This window comes from Argentina silus (assembly GCF_951799395.1).
Source record: "Argentina silus genome assembly, chromosome: 3".
Lineage (NCBI taxonomy): Eukaryota > Metazoa > Chordata > Actinopteri > Argentiniformes > Argentinidae > Argentina > Argentina silus.
In genome coordinates this window covers 10,796,488-10,817,857 of record NC_139657.1, presented here as the reverse complement: position 1 = coordinate 10,817,857, position 21,370 = coordinate 10,796,488, and the positions used below count along the sequence as shown (strand labels likewise).

General features: G+C 41.2%; 2 protein-coding genes across 2 annotated transcripts; one reads left to right on the top strand and one right to left on the bottom strand.

Annotated features, from left to right (window-relative positions):
- Nucleotides 1–779: 779 nt before the first annotated feature.
- On the top strand, nt 780–6,580 carry slc28a1 (solute carrier family 28 member 1; the record flags this gene model as incomplete). The annotated part of the gene is made up of 17 exons (XM_083666422.1): nt 780–794; nt 1,062–1,126; nt 1,770–1,861; nt 2,127–2,316; nt 2,425–2,566; nt 3,422–3,535; nt 3,829–3,906; nt 4,133–4,213; nt 4,314–4,394; nt 4,580–4,705; nt 4,823–4,953; nt 5,045–5,213; nt 5,354–5,551; nt 5,775–5,856; nt 5,976–6,074; nt 6,237–6,348; nt 6,475–6,580. 17 exons carry the CDS (start codon nt 780–782, stop codon nt 6,578–6,580), a joined length of 1,881 nt encoding a protein of 626 aa, XP_083522548.1.
- A 1,891-nt stretch (nt 6,581–8,471) lies between these two features.
- Nucleotides 8,472–21,288, bottom strand: alpk3a (alpha-kinase 3a; the record flags this gene model as incomplete). Its single annotated transcript, XM_083666421.1, has 15 exons — nt 8,472–8,799; nt 8,939–8,987; nt 9,089–9,306; nt 9,492–9,580; nt 9,966–10,240; nt 10,394–10,429; nt 10,528–10,655; nt 11,248–11,395; nt 11,719–12,462; nt 15,802–15,805; nt 17,153–18,488; nt 18,635–18,752; nt 19,423–19,544; nt 20,064–20,102; nt 21,149–21,288. The coding sequence occupies 15 exons, from the start codon at nt 21,286–21,288 to the stop codon at nt 8,472–8,474; spliced, it is 3,774 nt and encodes a 1,257-aa protein (XP_083522547.1).
- Nucleotides 21,289–21,370: the final 82 nt, after the last annotated feature.

Sequence of the window (21,370 nt, the reverse complement as noted above, 5' to 3'; positions counted from 1 at the left end):
TTTGTCCTTTCCAGTCAAACAGACAACTCAAGCAAACAACTTACTATCAATACTACTACAAACATTAGGATGCAGGGTTCAAATACTTTATAAAGAGCATGCATTAAAAAACTAGAGAGCTATATGTGAGATAAAAACAACATCTTATTAGTGAATGTATAGCTACCATCTGTCTTGAGAATATGTACAGCTCCAGAATTTGTATTGTTCTGCACTGGCATCTTGTGTGCAAAAAGTGAATAGCACTGAGTTTACAATTCAGTGCTATTGCTATTTAGTGCTATTGCTTCATGACAGTTCTTGTCATGAACTAAATCTTTGGCAATCTTTGTAAATCTTTTGAGATAACAATGAGCTATCCTTTACAGTACACCTTCACATGTTTCTTTTTAAATAGCACATTTATGAGGTATGCAAAGTGTAAACAGGGAGGAAAATTAGCAAGTTGGCTGTTTTTCTATGACATGAGATAACATAGGGGTGAGGGTGGAGGCCTTATCATATGCGTTTCATCTGATTCTGTTTTATATGGTCTATCAATAAACACACATCTCATATTTATGCTTACGTCAGGTACTTAAACTGATGAAGGCTTATCTGGAACTTCTGTTAATTAATGATCTTCCAGGAGGGCAGAGTATATTTTCCTGCACAGTATTTTACGACACACCATTTGTAAGAGGACGCACAATGAGTAAGTTATTAGCTCTGCTTTTTCCTGAAGTGAACTTTTGTTTAAGGCAGTTTTGAACAGATGTTTTTGTGCACCACTCCACAAGATGACCATGAGGATAGTGTGGAAATGTTTTTACCCATGGGAGCTGCAACAAACTTGAGTAGTACTTGTTTGGCTCTCCTGAGTGTAGTAGAAAATGCTTTCCAAAAAGCTGACATGAAGGACTAAATATTGTTTATATTTTTCAGCAGAAGATTTATCTCTTGCCAATGGACAAGGGGTGGAGAATCTGGCTTTTGAAATACAGGTATGTGTGAAGAATTCTCATCCTCATTTCAACGTGTAATCTAAACAAATGAATTAAAACAGACTGTGTTTCTCTTAGGAGGACACAGAGGCTAGCAGTATCAAAGAGGAGGAGTCTAAACATGGATTGGGATCATACTTAAGGTGGGTTAATTGAACAAATTGGCTTAAGTTTGCATTGTTATCGGAATAACATATTGTGGTGGTGCATCATAGATAGTATTAAAATAATGTTTTGAATATGAACATTATCAGGACCAGATTCAATCATCACCTAATTGCAGGGAACCTGTATAGTTTAGAAATCACATATGTACAGCACTGCAACAGTTTCAATCAACTCAAAATAACTTACTTACTACTTTTTGCTCACTCAATGTTGTGTTTTTAATCACAGTATTTCAAATCTGCTGTTACATACTGTGCAGAGACAATACATTTCCTGCAATGTGGGTTTGATTGAAGTCCACCGTCAGAACCATCACCCATCACAATTTAGTTGTCCAGTTTTTATCTTGCAGTATCGTGTGCCAGCACATACCAGTGTTTGCCTCAGATGGGCTGATGAAGTCCACTTCATGTTTATGAACTGAATCAGAAACCTCTTCCCAATTTATATACAAGACAACCCATTCCATTAACTGATGTCACATGAAACAATTGGGCAAAAGCTTTTGCTTGAGAAAGATTCAGAGTCTATTGAAATAATGTGTTTGTTAATTAACAATAACAATGACTGTTTGTAACATTCAGTGGAAACTAATCCCTACTTTCATTTGTGCTTCAGCAAGGTTTCCAAGCCACTTACTGCCACAGAGGATTACTTTAAAGCTCACTCCAGAACCATCAAATACATTTTTCTGGGTTTACTCGGAGCAGGTAATGCTTACTGATTTCCCTTGTGTATGGTTGTTTAATAAAACAATTTTGTATGTATGGACTGTATGGACTGTTAATTTGCATACAAGTATAGCTGATGTGGAAGTCATTTCGTATACTGAAGACAATAGGCCTACAGCCAGACTGAAACAATGAGCAAATTGTGTGGCATTTGTGAATTTGTATGTAGAATATTTCTTTCTTGCGCAGCAATGCCGTGTAGTGCACTCACTTTTGATCGTATCTCTGTTTCTATCTATCACAGGTTATTTGGCATTCTTCATCACAGCTTGTGTATTGGACTTTCAGAGGGCTATTGCCCTTGTGGTACTCACCAGCTTGGCAGTTGTCTGTAAAGCCTATGATCTTATCAAGACTTACAAGGGAGACAGCATAAATCAGTGTTTTAAACCCGCTCAAAGATGCTTCAAAGCTAACCTGAGATGGATAAAATGGTAAGCAACTATTCTTTCATCTGTTTTGTGAGGACAGAGTGATGATGATCAAAGAGAAAAGAACAGATTGGTGTTGTCTGAACCGAGAGTATGCTGTGGGTCCTTTAGGGTGTTTTTCCTGGCTGTGGTGGGCCTGCTGGTGGCGTGGCTGGTTGTGGACACAAGCAAACGACCCGAGCAGCTCATCTCACTTGGAGGTGTCTGCTTGTTCATCCTCATTCTATTCATCTTCTCAGTACATAGAACAGCGGTAAGCATGGAATCACATCAATCACATCAAGCTTTTCCATAACGACACTGTCGTGGAATTTAAATAATAGTATTTTGAAATAAAATACCGTTAAGAGGAGCTGTTGATTCATTCAAAGACTTTATTCACAGAGAATACAAAGCCGTTCAAATTTGCAAAATTGACCCCGAGTTTTCGTCTGTCACCTGTCTTTATAGACTTTCACACAGGTCAACGCCTTCTATTCAACGTACCTCTGTTCCTGTCTACTTACACCAATAACATTCAAGAATTACATTTCGTCATCAAGGTGGGCTACTCCCACCTGCCTTGGCGCCAGTTTGTCGACTTAAATCTTGATTGGCCCAGGCTGTTTTCAAAAGCCTTTTGTCCTGGCTGTTTACAACTGTGTTTATTACTTATTTACCCTAACTTTTAATTACTCTATCCTGGTTTCTGCAGCTTTGATCCTTTGTTCTCTTCCCCTCTAGTCAACCCCTCTCTCTGACCTTACCCATCATTTACTACCTTCTCCAAATGTTCTAGGACCATCTCTTGTCCTTTGATCTCTTCACGTGTGGGATTGCTAACCCTGATATTGTCTTTAAATTTACCATAACACATGTCGACTTGTAACAACACGTGATTCACAGAAACCTCTTATCACCGATCATCAATTGTTTTTTATTTATTATATTATTTACAGTAGACTTTGGATTTCCTTTGCCCTTGTGTGTGTTTAACTTTACAGTTACACCTAGTGATTCCTGCAAATGACTCAACATTTTATGGAGAATAGCTGTTTTGCAACAGTGTTTTTCTTCATTGCGTTTTGGTAGTATGCCAAGTGTGATTTTGTTGTTGTCTCTGTTCTAGGTGGCATGGAGGACAGTCTTTTGGGGTCTTGGTTTGCAGTTTTGTATTGGACTGTTTGTCATAAGGACAGAGCCAGGCCTCATAGCTTTCAAATGGCTTGGAGAACAAGTGCAGGTATTGCTGAATAACTTCTTCTTATCTGACAGAGGAAAATAAACTGACTTCACGTTTATCTGTGAGGTCCCTCTTTCATGATGTGGACCCTCAACATGGGTGATCCATACAGCAGTGGAATCAGTGGCTAGCTATTATGTACAAACACAGATGTTTTCTGATAACTTCTGATACCTATAACCTTTAACCATTGTCATCAAGATTCAGTATGTATCACTACTATGACAAATGTTGGGCCTTATTGTTAACATGAATGGATGCAATATTCCAAAAATATATTTTCTTGATTTCAGATATTCCTGAACTACACACTTGCTGGGTCATCATTTGTTTTTGGAGAAGAACTGGCTAAAAACCTGTTTGCATTTCAGGTCAGTCAACAATGGTTCTTTTCTGTAGATGGAAATATTAATTGATGATGAACAAATGAACACAAAAACAATGTAGCTGGTCCACACTCAAAAAAGGGACTCTTGTGTAATGTTTATTTCATTCAGGGATAGGTCGACAAATGTTTTGGCCTAAGCCAGTGTTGTCGAACAAATGAACACATTCAGTAATTCATCCATCCTGTATATCTCATAATTGTTCCTCCAGGCTTTGCCAATCGTGGTGTTCTTCAGCAGTGTCATGTCAGTCCTCTACTTCCTTGGAATAATGCAGTGGATCATCATTAAGGTAAAAGACCATCACACATGTAGCCCAATACCAAACTGCTGTGCTAGGTTTGGGTGTGTATTTTCTACAGAGAGCCCTGTGTTTTTTTTTGCCCTCACAGATCTCATGGGTCATGCAGATAACGATGGGAACCTCTCCCACTGAGACCTTGAGTGTTGCAGGCAACATATTTGTTGGACAGGTACTTCAGATAGGAGGAGATACCTATCCCTTTGTCAATATGAACATTTGTGGGGGATATATACTCATACAGCTTGATAAACTCTACCTTACATTTGTTTTTCTTTATAAATTCTATGTTGTTTTCAGTCAAAGTTAACCACCTCACCTTACCCCCCCCCCCCCCCCCCCCCCTCCCCACATTAGACAGAAGCACCACTGCTTATTCGCCCCTATCTAAAGAACATGACCAAATCTGAAATCCATGCTGTCATGGTCGGTGGCTTTGCGACCATTGCAGGAAGTGTGATGGGTGCGTTCATCTCATTTGGGGTAAGACCAAAGTGTTGTCAAATCACCAAATCACTCACATTTTTGTCTAGGTAATTTGTAGTTTGACCTCCATTGTCTTGTTAGACATGTAAATTGACATTGCTCTTTGCTCTACAGATTGATGCATCCTCTCTGATATCTGCTTCTGTGATGGCTGCCCCATGTGCTTTGGCTATCGCCAAGCTGTCCTACCCTGAGACAGAAGAAAACAAGATCAAATCAGAGAAAGATATTAAATTGGATTGCGGGTATGTGTTTTGTCATTTATTCATTATTAATGCATAGCCTTTTTCTTTTTATACTTTGTGTGTTTCATTCTGGACCCTCTTAACTCCCCAGTGATGAGAAGAACATTTTGGAGGCTGCGAGTAGTGGAGCTTCTGCATCAATAGGCCTGGTTGCTAACATAGTTGCTAACCTGATAGCATTCCTTGCAATCCTTGCGTTCATCAATTCAGCTCTGAGCTGGCTGGGTGGCTTGGTGGGATATCCTTCCATAACATTTGAGGTATGTTCCAGCTCAACATACCTTAGTTCCTCTCACACACAATAACCTCTTTATCCATGAGTGTTTACCCAGCACTGCCCATCTCTTTGGGAAATTAGTCAGATTATGCCTTTTTTTTATTATTACTTTTTTACCCACAGCTGATCTGCTCGTATGTGTTCCTGCCTGTGGCCTTCATGATGGGGATCCCATTTGATGAGAGTTTCACAGTGGCAGAACTCATTGGCACCAAGCTCTTCCTCAATGAGTTTCTGGCTTATGAGAAGTTGTCAGTGATGAAGAGCAACAGACTTCATGGTATTGCAGAAATGATTGACAACAAGAGGCAATGGATTTCAGTGAGTATACTTGTCCTATTCTAAAATGTTCGTATTGAAAATTACATTTTCATGTATAATGAATGAATAATACTGTGCCTAGCATCTGGCTCCTCCTAAATCACATACTGATGTATTGTAAGTCCTCACTTGTTCACTGAATGTTTAAAGCTGTGTCTTGTGTGTAGATGAATATTATGGAAATGCTTATGCTTCTCTAATGTACAGATTTTCCTGGTCACAGGTCAGATCGGAAGTCATCTGCACTTATGCTCTATGTGGCTTTGCCAATTTCAGCTCGCTAGGAATCATGATTGGAGGCCTGTGTGAGTATGATAACATGCCCCACTTTGTCCCAGGGGAAATGTCCCTAGTCTTACCCATGCTTAGCTAGCTATCCTTCAGGACATTATCTGACCAATGTCTGTCTTATGCTTTTTGACAGCTTCCATATGCCCATCCAGAAGAACTGAAATCTCCTCAATCGTTTTGAGAGCCCTGTTCAGTGGGACCTGTGTATCTCTGGTGAATGCTTGCATTGCAGGTTAGTACATATTTGCAGCTAAAAGCTGGTCTTGATATCAGTTTCCACATCTAATCTCTCCCTGGTGTATTGACTGTATTCTATCATACATCTATCATACAAAGATTTGTATACATTTGGTTTGGTTTGGTTTTTGAATCCCAACTATGACTTCTTCTGCAGGGATCCTCTTCGTTCCTCCTCTTGACTGCGTGAATGTTTTTAGTACCGGTTTTAGGGCTCTCAACTACACAAATATAGACATAAAGACCTGCTGTGACGATCTTTTTGCAAGGTAAGTTGGTAGATAAGTAAAAGATGGTTTAAAACCAATGTCAGTATGAAAATGAATATGAAAAAGTTTCTACCAATAGTATGTGGCTATCATGATTTCCTAATGTAAATCAATGCTCTCTTGCAGTACTGTGAATGAGACTTCATTTGAGGGCTCTTGGAGCACAGTGACAAACGCCTCTATTTACCTCACCAAGTGTTGTGATCTTTTTAATACGTCAGTCTGTAAATAGGTTTTAGTTGATTTTAATGTTGACTAGTAGATGAAATTATGCATCCCTTTGTATGTATACATCATTGTATGTTCCTTTCATTCACATTTGATTGTATATATTTATACTGTACATAAAGTAGTTAAAATGCAAGAGATTACATGATGAATGTAAAACATGTACAGATAAAACCAGCCCTTTAAAGGAATAGTTGTCTTTTTTGTCTGTATAACATAGTTCTATAAAGAGTCAAAGGACAGATCTAATGATCATTTGTTGTACTATTTATTTAATGTAAATGTTTAATGTATTGCACTGAGCTGTTCTGTAGGGACAGCTCTGTATTATATGTGAATGATTAAAGCTTTTTCTTTTTTTGACAAGAATGGTATGTACACTTTTATTTTAGAAAATCAGTTGGCACATAACATACCAAATATTACAGTAACAAGGACTTTACTTGCAGTTGCACTCTGCCAACACATAGCAAACACTTTTTGTTTTATCACTCACTCTCTCTCTCACGCACAAACACACAAATGAAAATATCACAGCATTACAGACATCGGTTTTAAATGTGTTCGTCACACCAGACCATTACATTCTTACAGTATATATATTTTTAACTCAATATAGTTAAATATAAGTTCAATATCATAAATTCAATATAATTACATACAACCCAAATGTCTCTCAATTTGGATTTGCACTTTTTTATACAGCAAAAAGCTGTGAGGAAATTTAAGAAACAGAATAATTCCTAATGAACCAGTAGTGAGAAGTCATGCAATTTTCAGTCACAAAATATACCTGTTACCTGATGTTGCTTTTTAGGACCGTGGGTCAATTCCAAACCAGTTGCTATATGGACATTGTACTGCACAGTAGCTTGTTCAATCACCTACCTCTGATCCTTAACTTTGTGCTTACCCATGCGCCTAAATGGCTCTGAAGACACGTGCATTCCAAAGTTGAAGAGTTTTTCTGAAAGCCCCTTTCACTCAAGGCTTTGTCAGTCACATTCCACCAAAAGTGCAAATCTATAAAATAACTAGGGTAAGGGGATTGTTGTACAGTACTGTTTAGATGTAAGTGTTGATGTTGCATGTGAACCTGTTATTTTCCAACAAAATTAACTGAACTACCAAAAAACATAATTGGCAAAAAAAAAGGTGCACACATACAATTTCCCAGTCAAAACTATAAAGTGTTGTAATTCCTAAGCACATGCACGACAGTACTGCTCAGTTTTGGGACGTTAAACAAACAAAACTCAGAGCAAGCTACAACTGAGAAGAAACAAGATCCACTACTGACCAACAAAAACAATCTTTTATGGCCAAGGCACATACGGTACATCACAGATGTACATTGCAGTTGGTGCACTCCAACTTGCGTCTGGAACAACTGTAGCTCTGCTGAGGGTAAGATGTTGCTGTAGGCTGTAGAGTTTTCATCAAGCACCATCATTTCAATCACTGCATCAAATATGTATCTTCTTCTTTTGAAGAGGACAGGGCACTGGGATCTGGAACTACTGTAAGGTGAATCATTGTGTCCCATTTTCCTAGTGCTGTTTACTGTAAGATAGTTACCCAACTGGCACTGAACCTTCAGGTTGTGTAACCAGTTAAGCAGTTAAAAAGTAAGCTGGGGAACGGGTAAATGTCTTTTATAACCATCCCTATACAGGGTTGATCATTGACTATTTCCTAGTTTTTACATCATCATTTCCTTGTGTGTTTCCGATTTTTCGATGACTATCAGAGCACAATCTCTGTCATACTTTGTACAAGGCCATGCCGGCTGTCCAGACTAAATACAGCAATAGGTGACAGTAAAACGTCAATAAACTATGAAAGCTCCCTTAAAAGAAAAAAGGAGGCTGGTTTGGTGTCTTCCCCTTTCTACCTCAGCTAACAACTTTAGGAATCTCCGGAGGTTTGGCAGTGGACTTGTCTTCTGTCTCCCCAGTCTTTCTAACCACCTTTGGGCTGGAGGTGGCCTTTCTGGTTGTCTGGGGACTGCCCACACCTTTCTTCTGCAGCTGGGGGCTTGATGAGCCCAACTTGCGGTTGAGCAGGGGGCTCCTGGAGCCTTTGATCCTAGGGGGTTGCTGCAGGCTGTCCGTGGTCTTTAGTGACCGCAGGCTAAGAAGCCCACAGTAGTAGTTACACTGATGCTGGGTCAGGAACTGTTCAAACACTTTAGGAGAGCCGTCATCTGTTAAACCTTGATACCTGAAATACAGAAGTCATTTCATAATGAAGAGGCCAAATGGCAAAATGTTCACAATATATTTCAACTAACAGCATAAGGTACAGTATTACCATACAGCAACCTTTATACAGTACATTACGCTGATTTAAATATACAGACCCCTTTGACTTGGTGACAACTCTAACATTAGTGATCTTCATTCCAACACCTGCAAAAAGGGATACACAGGGATAATTGTGTGGTTTGACAAACCGGAAGTTTTTTTGGTAGTTCTTTGGTAGCTTCTATGACCTTGTCTCTGACTCTTACCCTCCAGCTGAGTGACCAGCAAGTTGCCATGTGTCCATTGGTGGATCCAGTGCTGGAATGCGCAGCATTTCTGCTCCACCTCAGAGATGGTTCTGGTGATGAGCCTGCCTTTAGCATCCATCAGACAGTACTTGAGGAAGACTCCCTTCAGGTCGGCCTCCACGGTGGAGTTGGGCACAGAGTTGGCAGGACGGTACATCATATAGAGAGGATTCACTCTGTTGGTATCCAGCAAAATAAAGATGTGGTCACACGCAAGGATAGAATGAAATATACTTTCTCTCTCACAGTACCCCTTCTGGTGTTGGTGGGGTATACCATTTTATAAACCATCTTGATTGTATTTGATAGATGTAAGTTTGAATTTCATTTAATTATTTTCAACAGTTATTGTGTTACTTACTCTAGTGCAGAGCCAAAGTTTTCGATCACCCTCGCTTCGGCAGCAAAGATTTTGCAATACTCACGAACTGTGTTTTGGATTTTGCACTCCTGGTGAAACAAAAAGACATGCATTGTACAGTATTTCTTTCTAGAACATTTTGTTTCTGCCATGTGTTTATTTGCTACCGGTGTCATCTGAGGCTCACTGATTACTTGGAATGTGATTGTTATCCTAATGTAAGCCAATCATGCAATTGTAAATCTCCCAGTTATGCATGATTATGGCGGGTTAAATCAGATCTGTACTTGTACTGTAATGAAGTATTAATTAGGTATTGTTACACCAGGCAAGCCATAAGTAAAGGCACTAAGCAAAAGGTGACCCATTTTTCAGTTTCTGCAAGCTTGACAGGGGGATGCTGAGTCAGAGAATGTCCGCACTTTAGAAGAGCTGTCCTTATATTGTATATGTATGGCTATGAGTAACACTCACTTGCTTGGTAATTTCTAGGTTTCTCTCTGCAAGGTTGCTCTCCTCTTTGGTCCCGTAGGCAATGGGGCTTTGCACCTTGATGATACAGGTGCTTCCAGACTCAAAAACAGGGTCAAGGCCGTAGATGACCTTTACCCTGCAGGCCTTGTGTCTGCAGCCTTCCCCAATGTGCACCTCCTCTGTCATGATGCGCCCAAAGAACTTATCCCCCAAGTAGCCTGAGTCTGCAAGGCCTTTCGTGAATAACATCGGGGTCATTTCTATCTCCTCTCCAACTGCAAAGGACAAATAATGAGAAACATTCTCAGGCACTCTCAAATTAAGTAATATCACTATTATAGCATTGCAATATCATGTGAGGTGGTTAACAATATTGAAAGCAAAAGAAGCAGATATTGCATTAATCTCTCAGTGCCTGTGAAGCTTACCTTCTGAATCCTCTCGCAGAAAGAACTCTGAAAGAACTGCAGAAGAGAAAACACACACAAATAGTAACTAATGGGGCCAATGGTTGAAATAATATTGTGGGTTTTATCAACGGCTTTCAGTGGGCATAATTTACTGTCTACGCTGAGCAGGAAGTCAGTGGTGTCAGTCCCGTATTCATTCTTGATTGTGCAGCCGTACACTCCACAATCTCTTGCTGACGTCTGGACAATGGCCAATGCTACTTGGCTTTCATCTCCTCCACTGAGAAATAAAGAGGGATACATATGTCAACTTCAAACACCCCTAATGCACTTGTACAATTTCCCAAGGGTTATTTATCCACCCACAAGAGGTCACTGTGAGACAGAAAGCAGTGATGACGTGTGTATGTGTGGGTCATTTTGCTGACAGTGCAGCCAATAGCACAGATATAGACTTTAATGCCCCCTGGTGATGGCGAAATAGAGTGTCTCAGTTTACAGTGTGTCTCTGTCTGGCCAAAGCCTCACCTCCCTGTGTCACAGCTGTGGGGTTCATGGTCACATGAGCTGGATACCTCCAGAGTGTGAATGAGAGAATGACATGGCTGTGTGGTGCACTGTGTTAGAACTAAAAGCTGTTCATCTTCACAACATTATTGTTTCATAAATAGCACAGGACCCAGCTAAACCAATCACTTTGGCTATTCATGCATGCTCACATTAATAGTACGCAAGACAACTGCTTTTAGAGAGCATACATTATTGGCAATAAGTACTGTACATGATGGCTTTGATCAACATAATGGGATTTTACTACTGGATTACAATCACTTCCTGTTATCTTGAGGTTGCGAGGCTGGCTAGGGATTTACCTTCTTTTCACCTCTACTATCTCCTCCTCGTCCCTGTACCACTTGATGGTGGAGTCACTGAGCACGTTGAAGAACTGGCACCACAGCTTCAAGTGTCCAGAGGCATCTGGGAAGGGCTCTCCCCTGATCTTGCGGATAACCTGAGGAGCTGGTGGGTGAGGGAGCGCGGCCCGACAGGGACCAGAAGGTAAAGATATATGGTTACTGTACAGTTTACATTATAACATTTCCACTTCCCCCAGTCTGAGCTTAGCTTACGACCACCTAACAATTTTTATGAATCCCAGCAGGACACAAATACACTCCCAAAGGTCTTTACACCCATGTGTTTGGAAGAGTCAATTCACTCATCTACATAACAACATGTTGCGGCACATACTGTAAGTGTAATTAAATTGTAATTAGCAGGTACATGTTATGTAACCATTTTAATAAAGTAAAAACCAATCTGGTGTATAGTGAACGTGTTACCTTTGAAGGGGTTGAGCTTCTCCTTCTCAGCAGGTTTGGCCTCTGGCTCCTCAGTGGGGGTCTCCTCCAGGACTTTGGGCACCTCCAGGGTGGCCTTCCTGCGGCTCAACAGAGGGGAGCGCCTCTCTAGTGGTGGAGTCTGCTGACCCGCTGGGGCCTGCAAGAATGCTGCTCTGCGAGCCTGGCTGGGTGACATGTAGGGGCTCTCCTTCTTGACTTGAGTGTCCAGTGCCCCTACCCCTACCACTGCCCCTGCCCCTGTCCCAACCCCAACCCCGACCCCTTCTGCCTCCTCCCCTTTAGCTTTGGAGAGGAAGATCTTGCGACGGGCCCCAGAGGCAAGCTCCTCAGGGGTGGCGGAGCGGATGAGGGTCAGACTGTCCCTCCTTTTCATCCTGGGGCTGCTCTCACAAGACAGCGAGGACGTCGGGGTGGATCCGCCACTCTGCTCCTCCCCTATCTTCTCACTCTGGGCAGAGTCCCCCACAGTAATGGCAGGGACAGCCATCCCACCCTGAGTGTCAGAACCAGGGCTAGCCTTGGCCATGAACCTACGGAGACTAGCAGGACTCCTAGGGGGTGTAGGGGGTTTAGAGGCAAGCCTCTCAATAATCGGTCTATCTCTTTGGAGTTCATCAGCAATAATATCAGACTCTCTGAGTGTTTTTACCTTTGCAGTTACAGTGAGACTGATGGCCTCTGTTGTTTTTTCTAGTGAAGACAGGAGGGTGGTTGTTGTTGCTTCTGTGGGCACAGATGAGGTGTTTACTATCACACTTTGTTTTTCTGTGCTCTGTTTCTGTTGAATACTACGGGTTTTGTCAGACTCAATGGTAGTACAATTTTCAAGATCACTCTTGACCCCTTTCAGTATAGTAACCAATGATTCTGTTTCTGTATTCTCATTTCGTGGAGGCTTTTGGGTTTCAGAATGGCTTTCCTCCTCACATATCACAGATATAGGAGGCACCACAAACAAAAGCACTTTGGGCGCTTCCTCTGGCTTTGTATCAAGAGGCTTGGTATGTGAATGCTCAAGATCTATTTCCCTGAGTTCGCTGTCATCTGTGTGAGAAACATTTATTCGAGGAATTGACATGGAGTCTATCCTTGTAGGCCACTCATTGTTTATCTCAGTTGGCTGCTTTCCATTGGGCGTTTGAGTCAGTTCGTCATGTTGTGTAACTTCCTGCACTTTCTCCGTTGGTGGGTGGATGTTATCATTCTGCATACTTTCTTGAGTGGGTGTCACATCTATCATCACTGGAGGTACAGCTACACTGTTGTCTGTGATCATTATGCCTGTCACATCAAGCACATCATCCTTTGGGAAAATGCCTGGCTCTGATTTAGGTTTGTTAGGTGTAAAAAGAGTTAATGACATTGTAGGCTCTTTGACCTCCGGTTCCATCATTTCAATTTTGGGTATAATGATTTGTTCATTCAGCTTTTGTTTGGAAACAATCAGTCTCACTTCTGGGAGGTCTTCAACAGTAGAATCGAAGATTCTTATCTCTGGTATATTTTCTATGAATCCACCTACATGAGTGGTGTTGGCCTCTGGGCTTTTGACTGATGCAGACACAATGGGCTGAGAGACACTTGGCAAACCTCTCTCAGGCTGTGTCACTGAATGGATCTTAGATTTATCCAGCACATTTATCATTATCTCGGTCTCCATTTCTTCTATTGTACCCTCTCTCTCAATAGTGAGGGTCGGCACCTTGTTACTCTCTAAGTTCACTTCCTTTTCTCCAGCACTCTCCTTCACAATAGAGACCACCTGCTCTTGTATTTCCATGTTGCAAACCGAACTGTCCACTAAATGTTCCTCCAAGGCAGAAGTACATAACCCTTTTAAGACACTCTTCTCTCCACTTCCTCCTAAAGCTGTAGTATATCTCTCTTTTGTGTCAAAATTGTGACCCTCGATACTTTCCATGGCAACAAGAGTGCATTCATTGGGTATTTTTACTTCACCATTATCTGAACTCTCTGGGAGCAAAGTGGGAGTAGATTGTTCCGAATTCTTGAAATGTTTCTCCTCTCCAATCTCCTCAAAAACTGTGGTAGATTCCACATGTGTTTTTGAAGAGACTCGCTCTACATTCACTTGCAAAGCAGCAAAATGCTCATCTTGTGACATTGAAACTTTAGTTATAAAACTGTCATCTAAAATAGGAGTCGGCTGCTCTTGTGTTGTAAAATCAAGTATCTCTACGCTCTCTTTTAGAGAGGGACAAAGCTGGATCTCTTTGACACCACCTCTCTCTCCATTCTCCTCAAAATCGGGAGAAAATGTTTCTTGTGTTTGGTGGTCACTTTCAATGCTCCTCTTATCCACATGCATTTCCTGCTCTCTCTCAGTTTCAACAGTTATTTTTATTAGGCCTTGGCTGACTGTGGGTAAGACATCACTGCAAGCAGCGCTCCCACTGTCAATCATACTGGTGTCGACTAACGTGTGGGGACCTGCCAACCTGGAGGGGTCTGGGCTCCATGTAGAGTCAGATGAACCCTGATTGGGTAAAGTTTGAGTTTCGTCAGCAACTCTAGTGATCTGGTCACTCTTGGATGAAAACATTTGGATGTTTGGCTCATGTGGGGCTGAGGCAACCTCTTGGGTGACAGGGTATCTCCATGTATGGTCATCTGCCTCCTTGGGGCAAAAACAAAACAGCTGTTAAGCACCAAATAACAGGAACACTTAAATGGGATTCAGAAAACCACAACCTCATCATTCATACTGCGTACAGGTTTTGATTTATACAAACATTCATCTTCTTGTTAGGTGAAATATGCTGGCTAGCTCTAACATGTATACTACTGTACATCAATCATCATGAAAACGTGGCATTGGAGAAGTATCACAAGACACTAAAGCCTAATGAGAAACTACATTTAAAGATAATATGTGTGTGTGTGTGTGTGTGTGTGTGTCTGTGTGTGTGTGTGTGTGTGTGTGTGTGTGTGTGTGTGTGTGTGTGTGTGTGTGTGTGTGTGTGTGTGTGTGTAATAAATCAGCTTATGAGGATGAATACAGACACAATATGTCAAAACATATACAGTACCGTATCAGATGTTGTGTTATCAGCCGAAAGTCTTAAAAATTGGGAATATTTGTATATTTACAGACCGAATTGTTTGTGGTACCATGACAGACAATATATGTTAATGTTTAACTGTTAAACTCCCCAATACCATATCACATGAAGGTTAGTTGAAAACAAGTGTTGTCAAACGTCAAAGGTTTTTCAAAATTGACAGCTTTACATGCTTCTTACACACTAGAATGTATCTACTTTTGATAAGATAAACTGTTTCTCTTTTTGTCCACACAAGGAAGCTCTCTTGAATCAAACGATTGCAATAAAACATACAGAGCCACAGTGTAATCAACAAAATAATCATACAATATGACTGAACATGGCGAATTGTTACATCATATAGTCACTCATTCTATGCTTTTGCACTCGTGACCATTCGTTTAGGATAGTTACAGCGTTTCCCAGTGAGAGAGGGCAAATTATACAAGGGGAAATGTTGGGGAATTTCCCCGCTCTTTTGTGGGCGTGTTAGTGACACAAAAGGGCAAGGTCACTTAAACTCATCCCACCCCTACATGACTCACTCCTAAAGAGAAAGCTTTGCACATGCTTAAGAAATGAATTTGGCACTGCAGTAAAAAGGGCTGTCACACATGAGTGTGCCTCAGGTAAAAGATTGTTTATATTTAGTATTATTTCCAAAAACACAAACCATAAAAGAGCATAAAAATAAAATGTTCCCATCTCAGTGTTTGAAGAACACTGTTATTTTGTAAATACAAAGCACTGTATGACAACATTTATCACTAAATGTTGGCCCTAAAAAGTCATTAGCATACAGACGGAAACTAGCCACGTCCGGTTCCATGCATGTTGGGACAGGAGAAAAGAAAACCAAGAAAAAAGGAAGTTGAATTCAATAGAGAGGAACCGGTGTCACGTTCAGTCTAAAAATGGAGCTCAAGCAAAAACTAGTGTGAGTTCTGATGAATAGTTTGAGTTCCTCCAACTGATTGGCCACAAAGTCTAACATTACCTGGCTACAACAGGAAAGGGGAGTTGCAGTTCCACATTATAGAGAAACATGTCCACAAAACATTGGTTTCCAGGTGCAAAGTATGTGTGAACTGTGACGAGTGGAGAGAAGCTCTGCTTATGGCACATGTTCCTCTTATTGAACACAAACACAGTGGACAGCAAACTTGGAGCTTAATGAAATTAGCACCATGAGTGTTTCAGAATCTATGTCATCATGTGTCACTCTGGCATTGAGAGAGACGTTGGTATTTCATTAATGAGACATCAGTCATATCGCATTTCAGTAGTAAGGCAGTATAGTAATGAAGGAGAACCATATCAGTTAGTTAGAGTATAATCCATGACATATGATACACTATTACAGAAAATATACAATTCATTTTGACATTGTCAGTATGATATCTGGGAGATTACAGTCAAACAACTGTCAACATGGTCACAACTTGATATCTAATTTCTTCAATACATGAAGACTGATGCAATCCTGAGAGTTTGAGAGTGAGATTAAAGCAGTCCTACTGCAGTCCCAGTCCCACTACATAGGGAGAGGCCTGCTCTGCTACAGATGATAAAGAGGTTTATTTTAAGACGTGGGGGAGCAGTAAGAAATGTAGTCAATGTGAACAGGGCCCACCACCATGCTGGGGCCTGCCTCAGAGCTTCCTCCTCTACGCACTGACCACAAGACCATGTGTCTGCACATCAGCCATGTTTGGAATGCTGTCGAAATTCTGAACTGTTTCATCATTACCACAAAAGCGTAGTCAATGGTACATAGAGAATACAATGGATGGTTCATCAGCACAATCTAACATCTGTCATTCTTTGTGTTGGTCAAGACCAAACCAGGTTAGCAGGTTCCTTGTTTCACCCAACACATTTCTGGGGGTGTTGCTCTCAAGTGATACTGGCACACTCTCATCAGTCTAGATAGAGACTGGCAGACTGACTCACCGACTCACTTGTCCTATCTTTCCTGATACTGTAGTTTCCTTAAAAGGCTTGTGAGCTCTGACTGTCCCAAACCCTAAGAGATAGCTACTAGTACATCTTACAAGCACATACTTTCATGTGAAGTATTAACTGAATGCAAGGCACATAATATAAGATCTCTGTTATGGTTCGTCTGCATCCACCATGTTCTCTTCACACAGCTATGTGCTGTGGCTTAATAATTTGCACAAGTTTTGGCTGTGAGCCTAGTGTAGTTTAACTCAAGTCTTGTCACACAAATGTACAACCTTTAAATAGAATTCAAGTGGCTGCCTACTGCAGTGCAGAGCAGGGCTCTGCTGAGCAGTCAACAGCTCCTGATCTCACAGTATGAGCAACAAGCAAAGGCAACTCACCTCACTGGGGGCTGGAGGGCCGAGTACGGACACTGTCTCTGGACCGCAGCTCCTCGCCTCCTGAGACACCTCCACGGTCTTCTGCTCCCATGAAGCAGACACACTCTCTGGTGGTCTTTTAGGTGCCGGAGGAAGTTCCTCTGTGTGTAAAACAGTAACTCTATGGTTGTGTTCATCTGGAATCAACCGTTCCAATGACACTGGCTGCTCATATGGCACTACAATGACTGGAGCTTCCTGTGGCCCATCTACCTCCATTGGCACAGTTTCCTCTGTGGTGGGTTTGTAAAAGTCTGCTTTCCTATCTGGCTCCTGCGTACGTGGTTGGGGAGGGCTGTGGCGTGTTTGTGTTGGAACAGCGGGATAGTTATCCTCATCACTGCTCTCAAGATCATGATGAGAAGTGCCCTTCTTACTCTTACCAAAGAAGAAGTCTTTGACTGAGTGGAGCACAGAAGTGAGGGAGGCATGGATCTTGTGGTGCTCTGGGTGCTCCTTGTGTGTCTTAGCCTCCATTTTGACCTCAGAGGCAGTGTTGGTGTGTGATGTCCGTTGTAACTGCTCTATCTGTCTTGCTCTTTCTTTTTCTCTCTCAATTGCCAGCTCTCTCTCTTTCAGTTTTTCTCTTTCCCGTTCCACCTCTAGAATCCTCTCCCTCTCTTTCTCCTCTCTCTCTTTCTCTCTTTCCGTCTCTGTCTTAACCTCCGCTGTAGTAGTAGCCATTTCCATTGTCTTTTCCACTTGTGCAGAGCTCTGCTTGTCTTCAGCAGCCTGGGAGTGAAGGGTCTCTGCTAGAAACTGGGCCAGGCCTATCCCTCCATCATAAGAATTTTCACCCCCATTACCATGTGCAGCATCTACACCGTTTGAGATCTTAAACTTCTTTTTAGCCAAAGTCTCTTTGTTTGGGAGCTTAGCAGTAACAATCTCCATCTCATGGTTCAGAGTCTGGTTGCCATTCTCTGTTGGTGTCATTGGTGTTTCACTGACACCATTAGGTTCTACAGCAGCAGCTGCTGGTTGCTCCACAGCCTCGGCCCTTGGGCTGCCTGCGTTCTCCTCTCCTTCCAGTGCGCTGAGGGGTTCCACCTCACCTGGGGACCTCCGCTTCCTCTGAGATCGATCAGGGCTGCTCCGGAGTGGCTCCTTGCCCCTTCTCCTACTCTCCTCCATCTCTCTCTTCTTCACCTCTGCCTTCTGTTTCAGCTTGGCAAAGAACCTCTGGTGAATCTTGAACTCGCTCATGGTGCCCACCTCCAGAACCCCGGAACAGGAGACAATGCCCTTGTTGTTCCTGGCTGAAGCCTGGTAGATGGCTGCATCATCCACTGTGCAGCTGCAGAGACAGAGAGCATCATCTGATCATGTAGGAAACAGTGCAGTGGTGGTATAAATCAAAAACCTTTACTAGAATGTGTTATGGCAGTTCCAGGATGTTGTTCTCTCTCTGGTGTGTGAAAGTTTTCTAATTGTCTCACATACTTGTAAATTTGAAGTGTGTGTATTTTTCCATTTCGGCCAACTTCATATTTTGGAAGACCACAATAGCGGTCCAACTCCACATCGTCTTTGTACCACGTCAGTTCAGGAGCTGGATAACCTGGGGTGGGTTGGTGCAGATGTTCAATCACACAGACATACCCTGGTAAAATGGTATGGGTAGACGCAAAGCAATTCTAGTGATGAGTAGTTATACAGGAGCTCAGTTGGATGTACTTCTGTATTTCTATGGGTTTTAAAACTTACAAGTTCCCCTTAAGGATATAAACAATAAAATAGCTACCTTTTTGTTTGTTTAATTTCAGGCACTAATCTGATCAGAAAAAAAACAAACACAACAGAACGTTTTGTGAGGGAACATGCATCATTGCTATGTTTCAGACTGTTGCATCATCACAGTGGTGTGCAAAGCAAAGCCAAGAGTTCTGCTGTTGTGGCTGAACAGAGGCCAACTCAAGTGTCTAACTGGGGGAAGGCAACAGCCTGAAAACCTGCTTTGATTTTCAGTCCTATTTTATGTCTTGCCTATCGGCCTTAACAGTATAGAACTACTTCCATAACTTTTAAAATATTGTTTAAAATATGTTCTCTTTATTTAGATTAAAAAACGTAACCATTCATTTAAATTCTCAATAATAAAAAAAAGTGGCCTTGTTTTGATTTAAGACTAATCACAGAATGACTAATACTGTTGCATCCAACACACATACTGTACACAAAAGCAAGTAGAAACAGGCAGATTGTGGGAGACATTGTTCAGTGCAGCCTACCTGAAACCACACATGAGAACTTCACATTACAGGTCTCTGACACTGCCTTGGACTTTACAGTGGTCTCAAATGACGGCTGGGTCTCCTCAGTCAGCTGGGACATCACACTACAAAATGCACTCCTGGGAGACAAAAACAGGGTTGTTTTATTGTCTTCTTGAGAGAATATGCTCTCTGTCACTTTCAAGTGAGACAGACAGCTAATGTTTTAAGCACAATATCCTTTAGCCAATACTTATTCTGTACACTGTTCACTCTAGTCAGTTGTTCAGAGTCACATATAGAGTTGTACAGTACTGTATATAACTCTGAGTTGTTTATTCAACTGTCACAATGGGAGGGGAAAAATATGTTAATAAAAAGTATTACTGATTGTGAAGGGAGATTGATCTTATTTTCTCAAACACTTGAATTGTCCCAGTAGTTTAAGGGGTGGCATGGTTACTTACAAAGAGAGTAATTCAACAAACCAATATCAACATGATTCAGTTTCAAAGTCAATATTCAGTAACATCAAGTCAATAGAACATGTTCACTTACAGAATTGTTAAAAACAGGTGTAGATTTGCTCTCTCTTGGGGTAAACCAGGATATGTGGTTAAGATGTTAGTTGGAATGGGTGTTTTAAAAATATGGATTACCTCGGTGGCCTGTAGTGAGAATACCTGTGACTGGAGTAGCTATTCAGGGAGGAGGCAAATACAGGCAGCTCATCAGTCAAATGGGTGATTGTACCTGAATGTTCTCACACAGGACATTGTGTGTAGTTGTAAGCTACTTAGAATGTATACATTGGGAATTCAAATCAGTATCATATACTTAACAGATAAACGAAGAAATAGAAAGGTTAAAAAGCCTAGGATACTTTTTTTTAGGGAGCGGAGATATTTTGACTTTAGGAACGCCTCCACAGATTTGTAGTGATAGTCTAGCACTAGTCTCGGATAGACATACTGTTGGGCCTTCAGGCTCCAGTGTACAGTAGATAAGAATTAACAGCAATATATAACATATAGCTAATATATTACATGCTGTTGATAAGTTACAGTACCCACATTTATTTGACATATTTATATTACATACATTTAAATGAAGTAAGGATGTTTTTTCATTTCTTATTCAAACGGATTCTGATGAGGGGGCAGTTTTCTCTTGAGATGATTTCAGCAAAAATCATTTTAAATAATCTTAAAACGATTCACTGAATGACTTGATAATCCACATTCAGTTACAAAGTAAACAATACTACAATTACTGAGAATAGATCTAATTTATATTTAATACTGTACAATGTCTAGTTGAAATAAAATAAAAACATATACTGCATTTTGTGCCTTAGATTTCATACCAAAGGATATGAATGCTCATGGTATAGCCACTGTAAGGAACATTCCACTTCAAGTTGTGTCCTTATGTGCATTAACTGTTCACTTATTGATTGAAAATAGGTTCAGTTTGCCATTATACATTTTACATTTACATTTTAGACATTTAGTAGACGCCTTTATCCAAAGCGACTTGTCTAAGTAAGTGAATCATCTATACATCAGTCATCATAAGAAATACACATTTATGCTAGGACCAGGGGCCATTGGCAGTCACAATGCTTATTGATGCTTTGAGTTGACCACTATACACTGTATGAGAACATAAAGTAAAAGTGGCAAAATTCTAAAAGCTCAGCATCACAGTGGAACAAGGAAAAATAGGTTGCCTACTACAGTACCTGTTTTCAGGCCTGACGTTGGAGAAATAGTTGTTGCGGCTCTCCGACCGGCCATTGGAAGAGCTGGTTTCCTCCTCATTAAAACTGCCGGACCTCCCATTGCCAGAGTAGGAACGGGTCATTGGCCTTCTGGAAGTCATTGTCCACTGAAGAAATTGTCACAAATAGTCCAAAGGAAAAGGGTGTCTACTGCAGATGACTTTCCCTTGGTTCAAAAAGGCT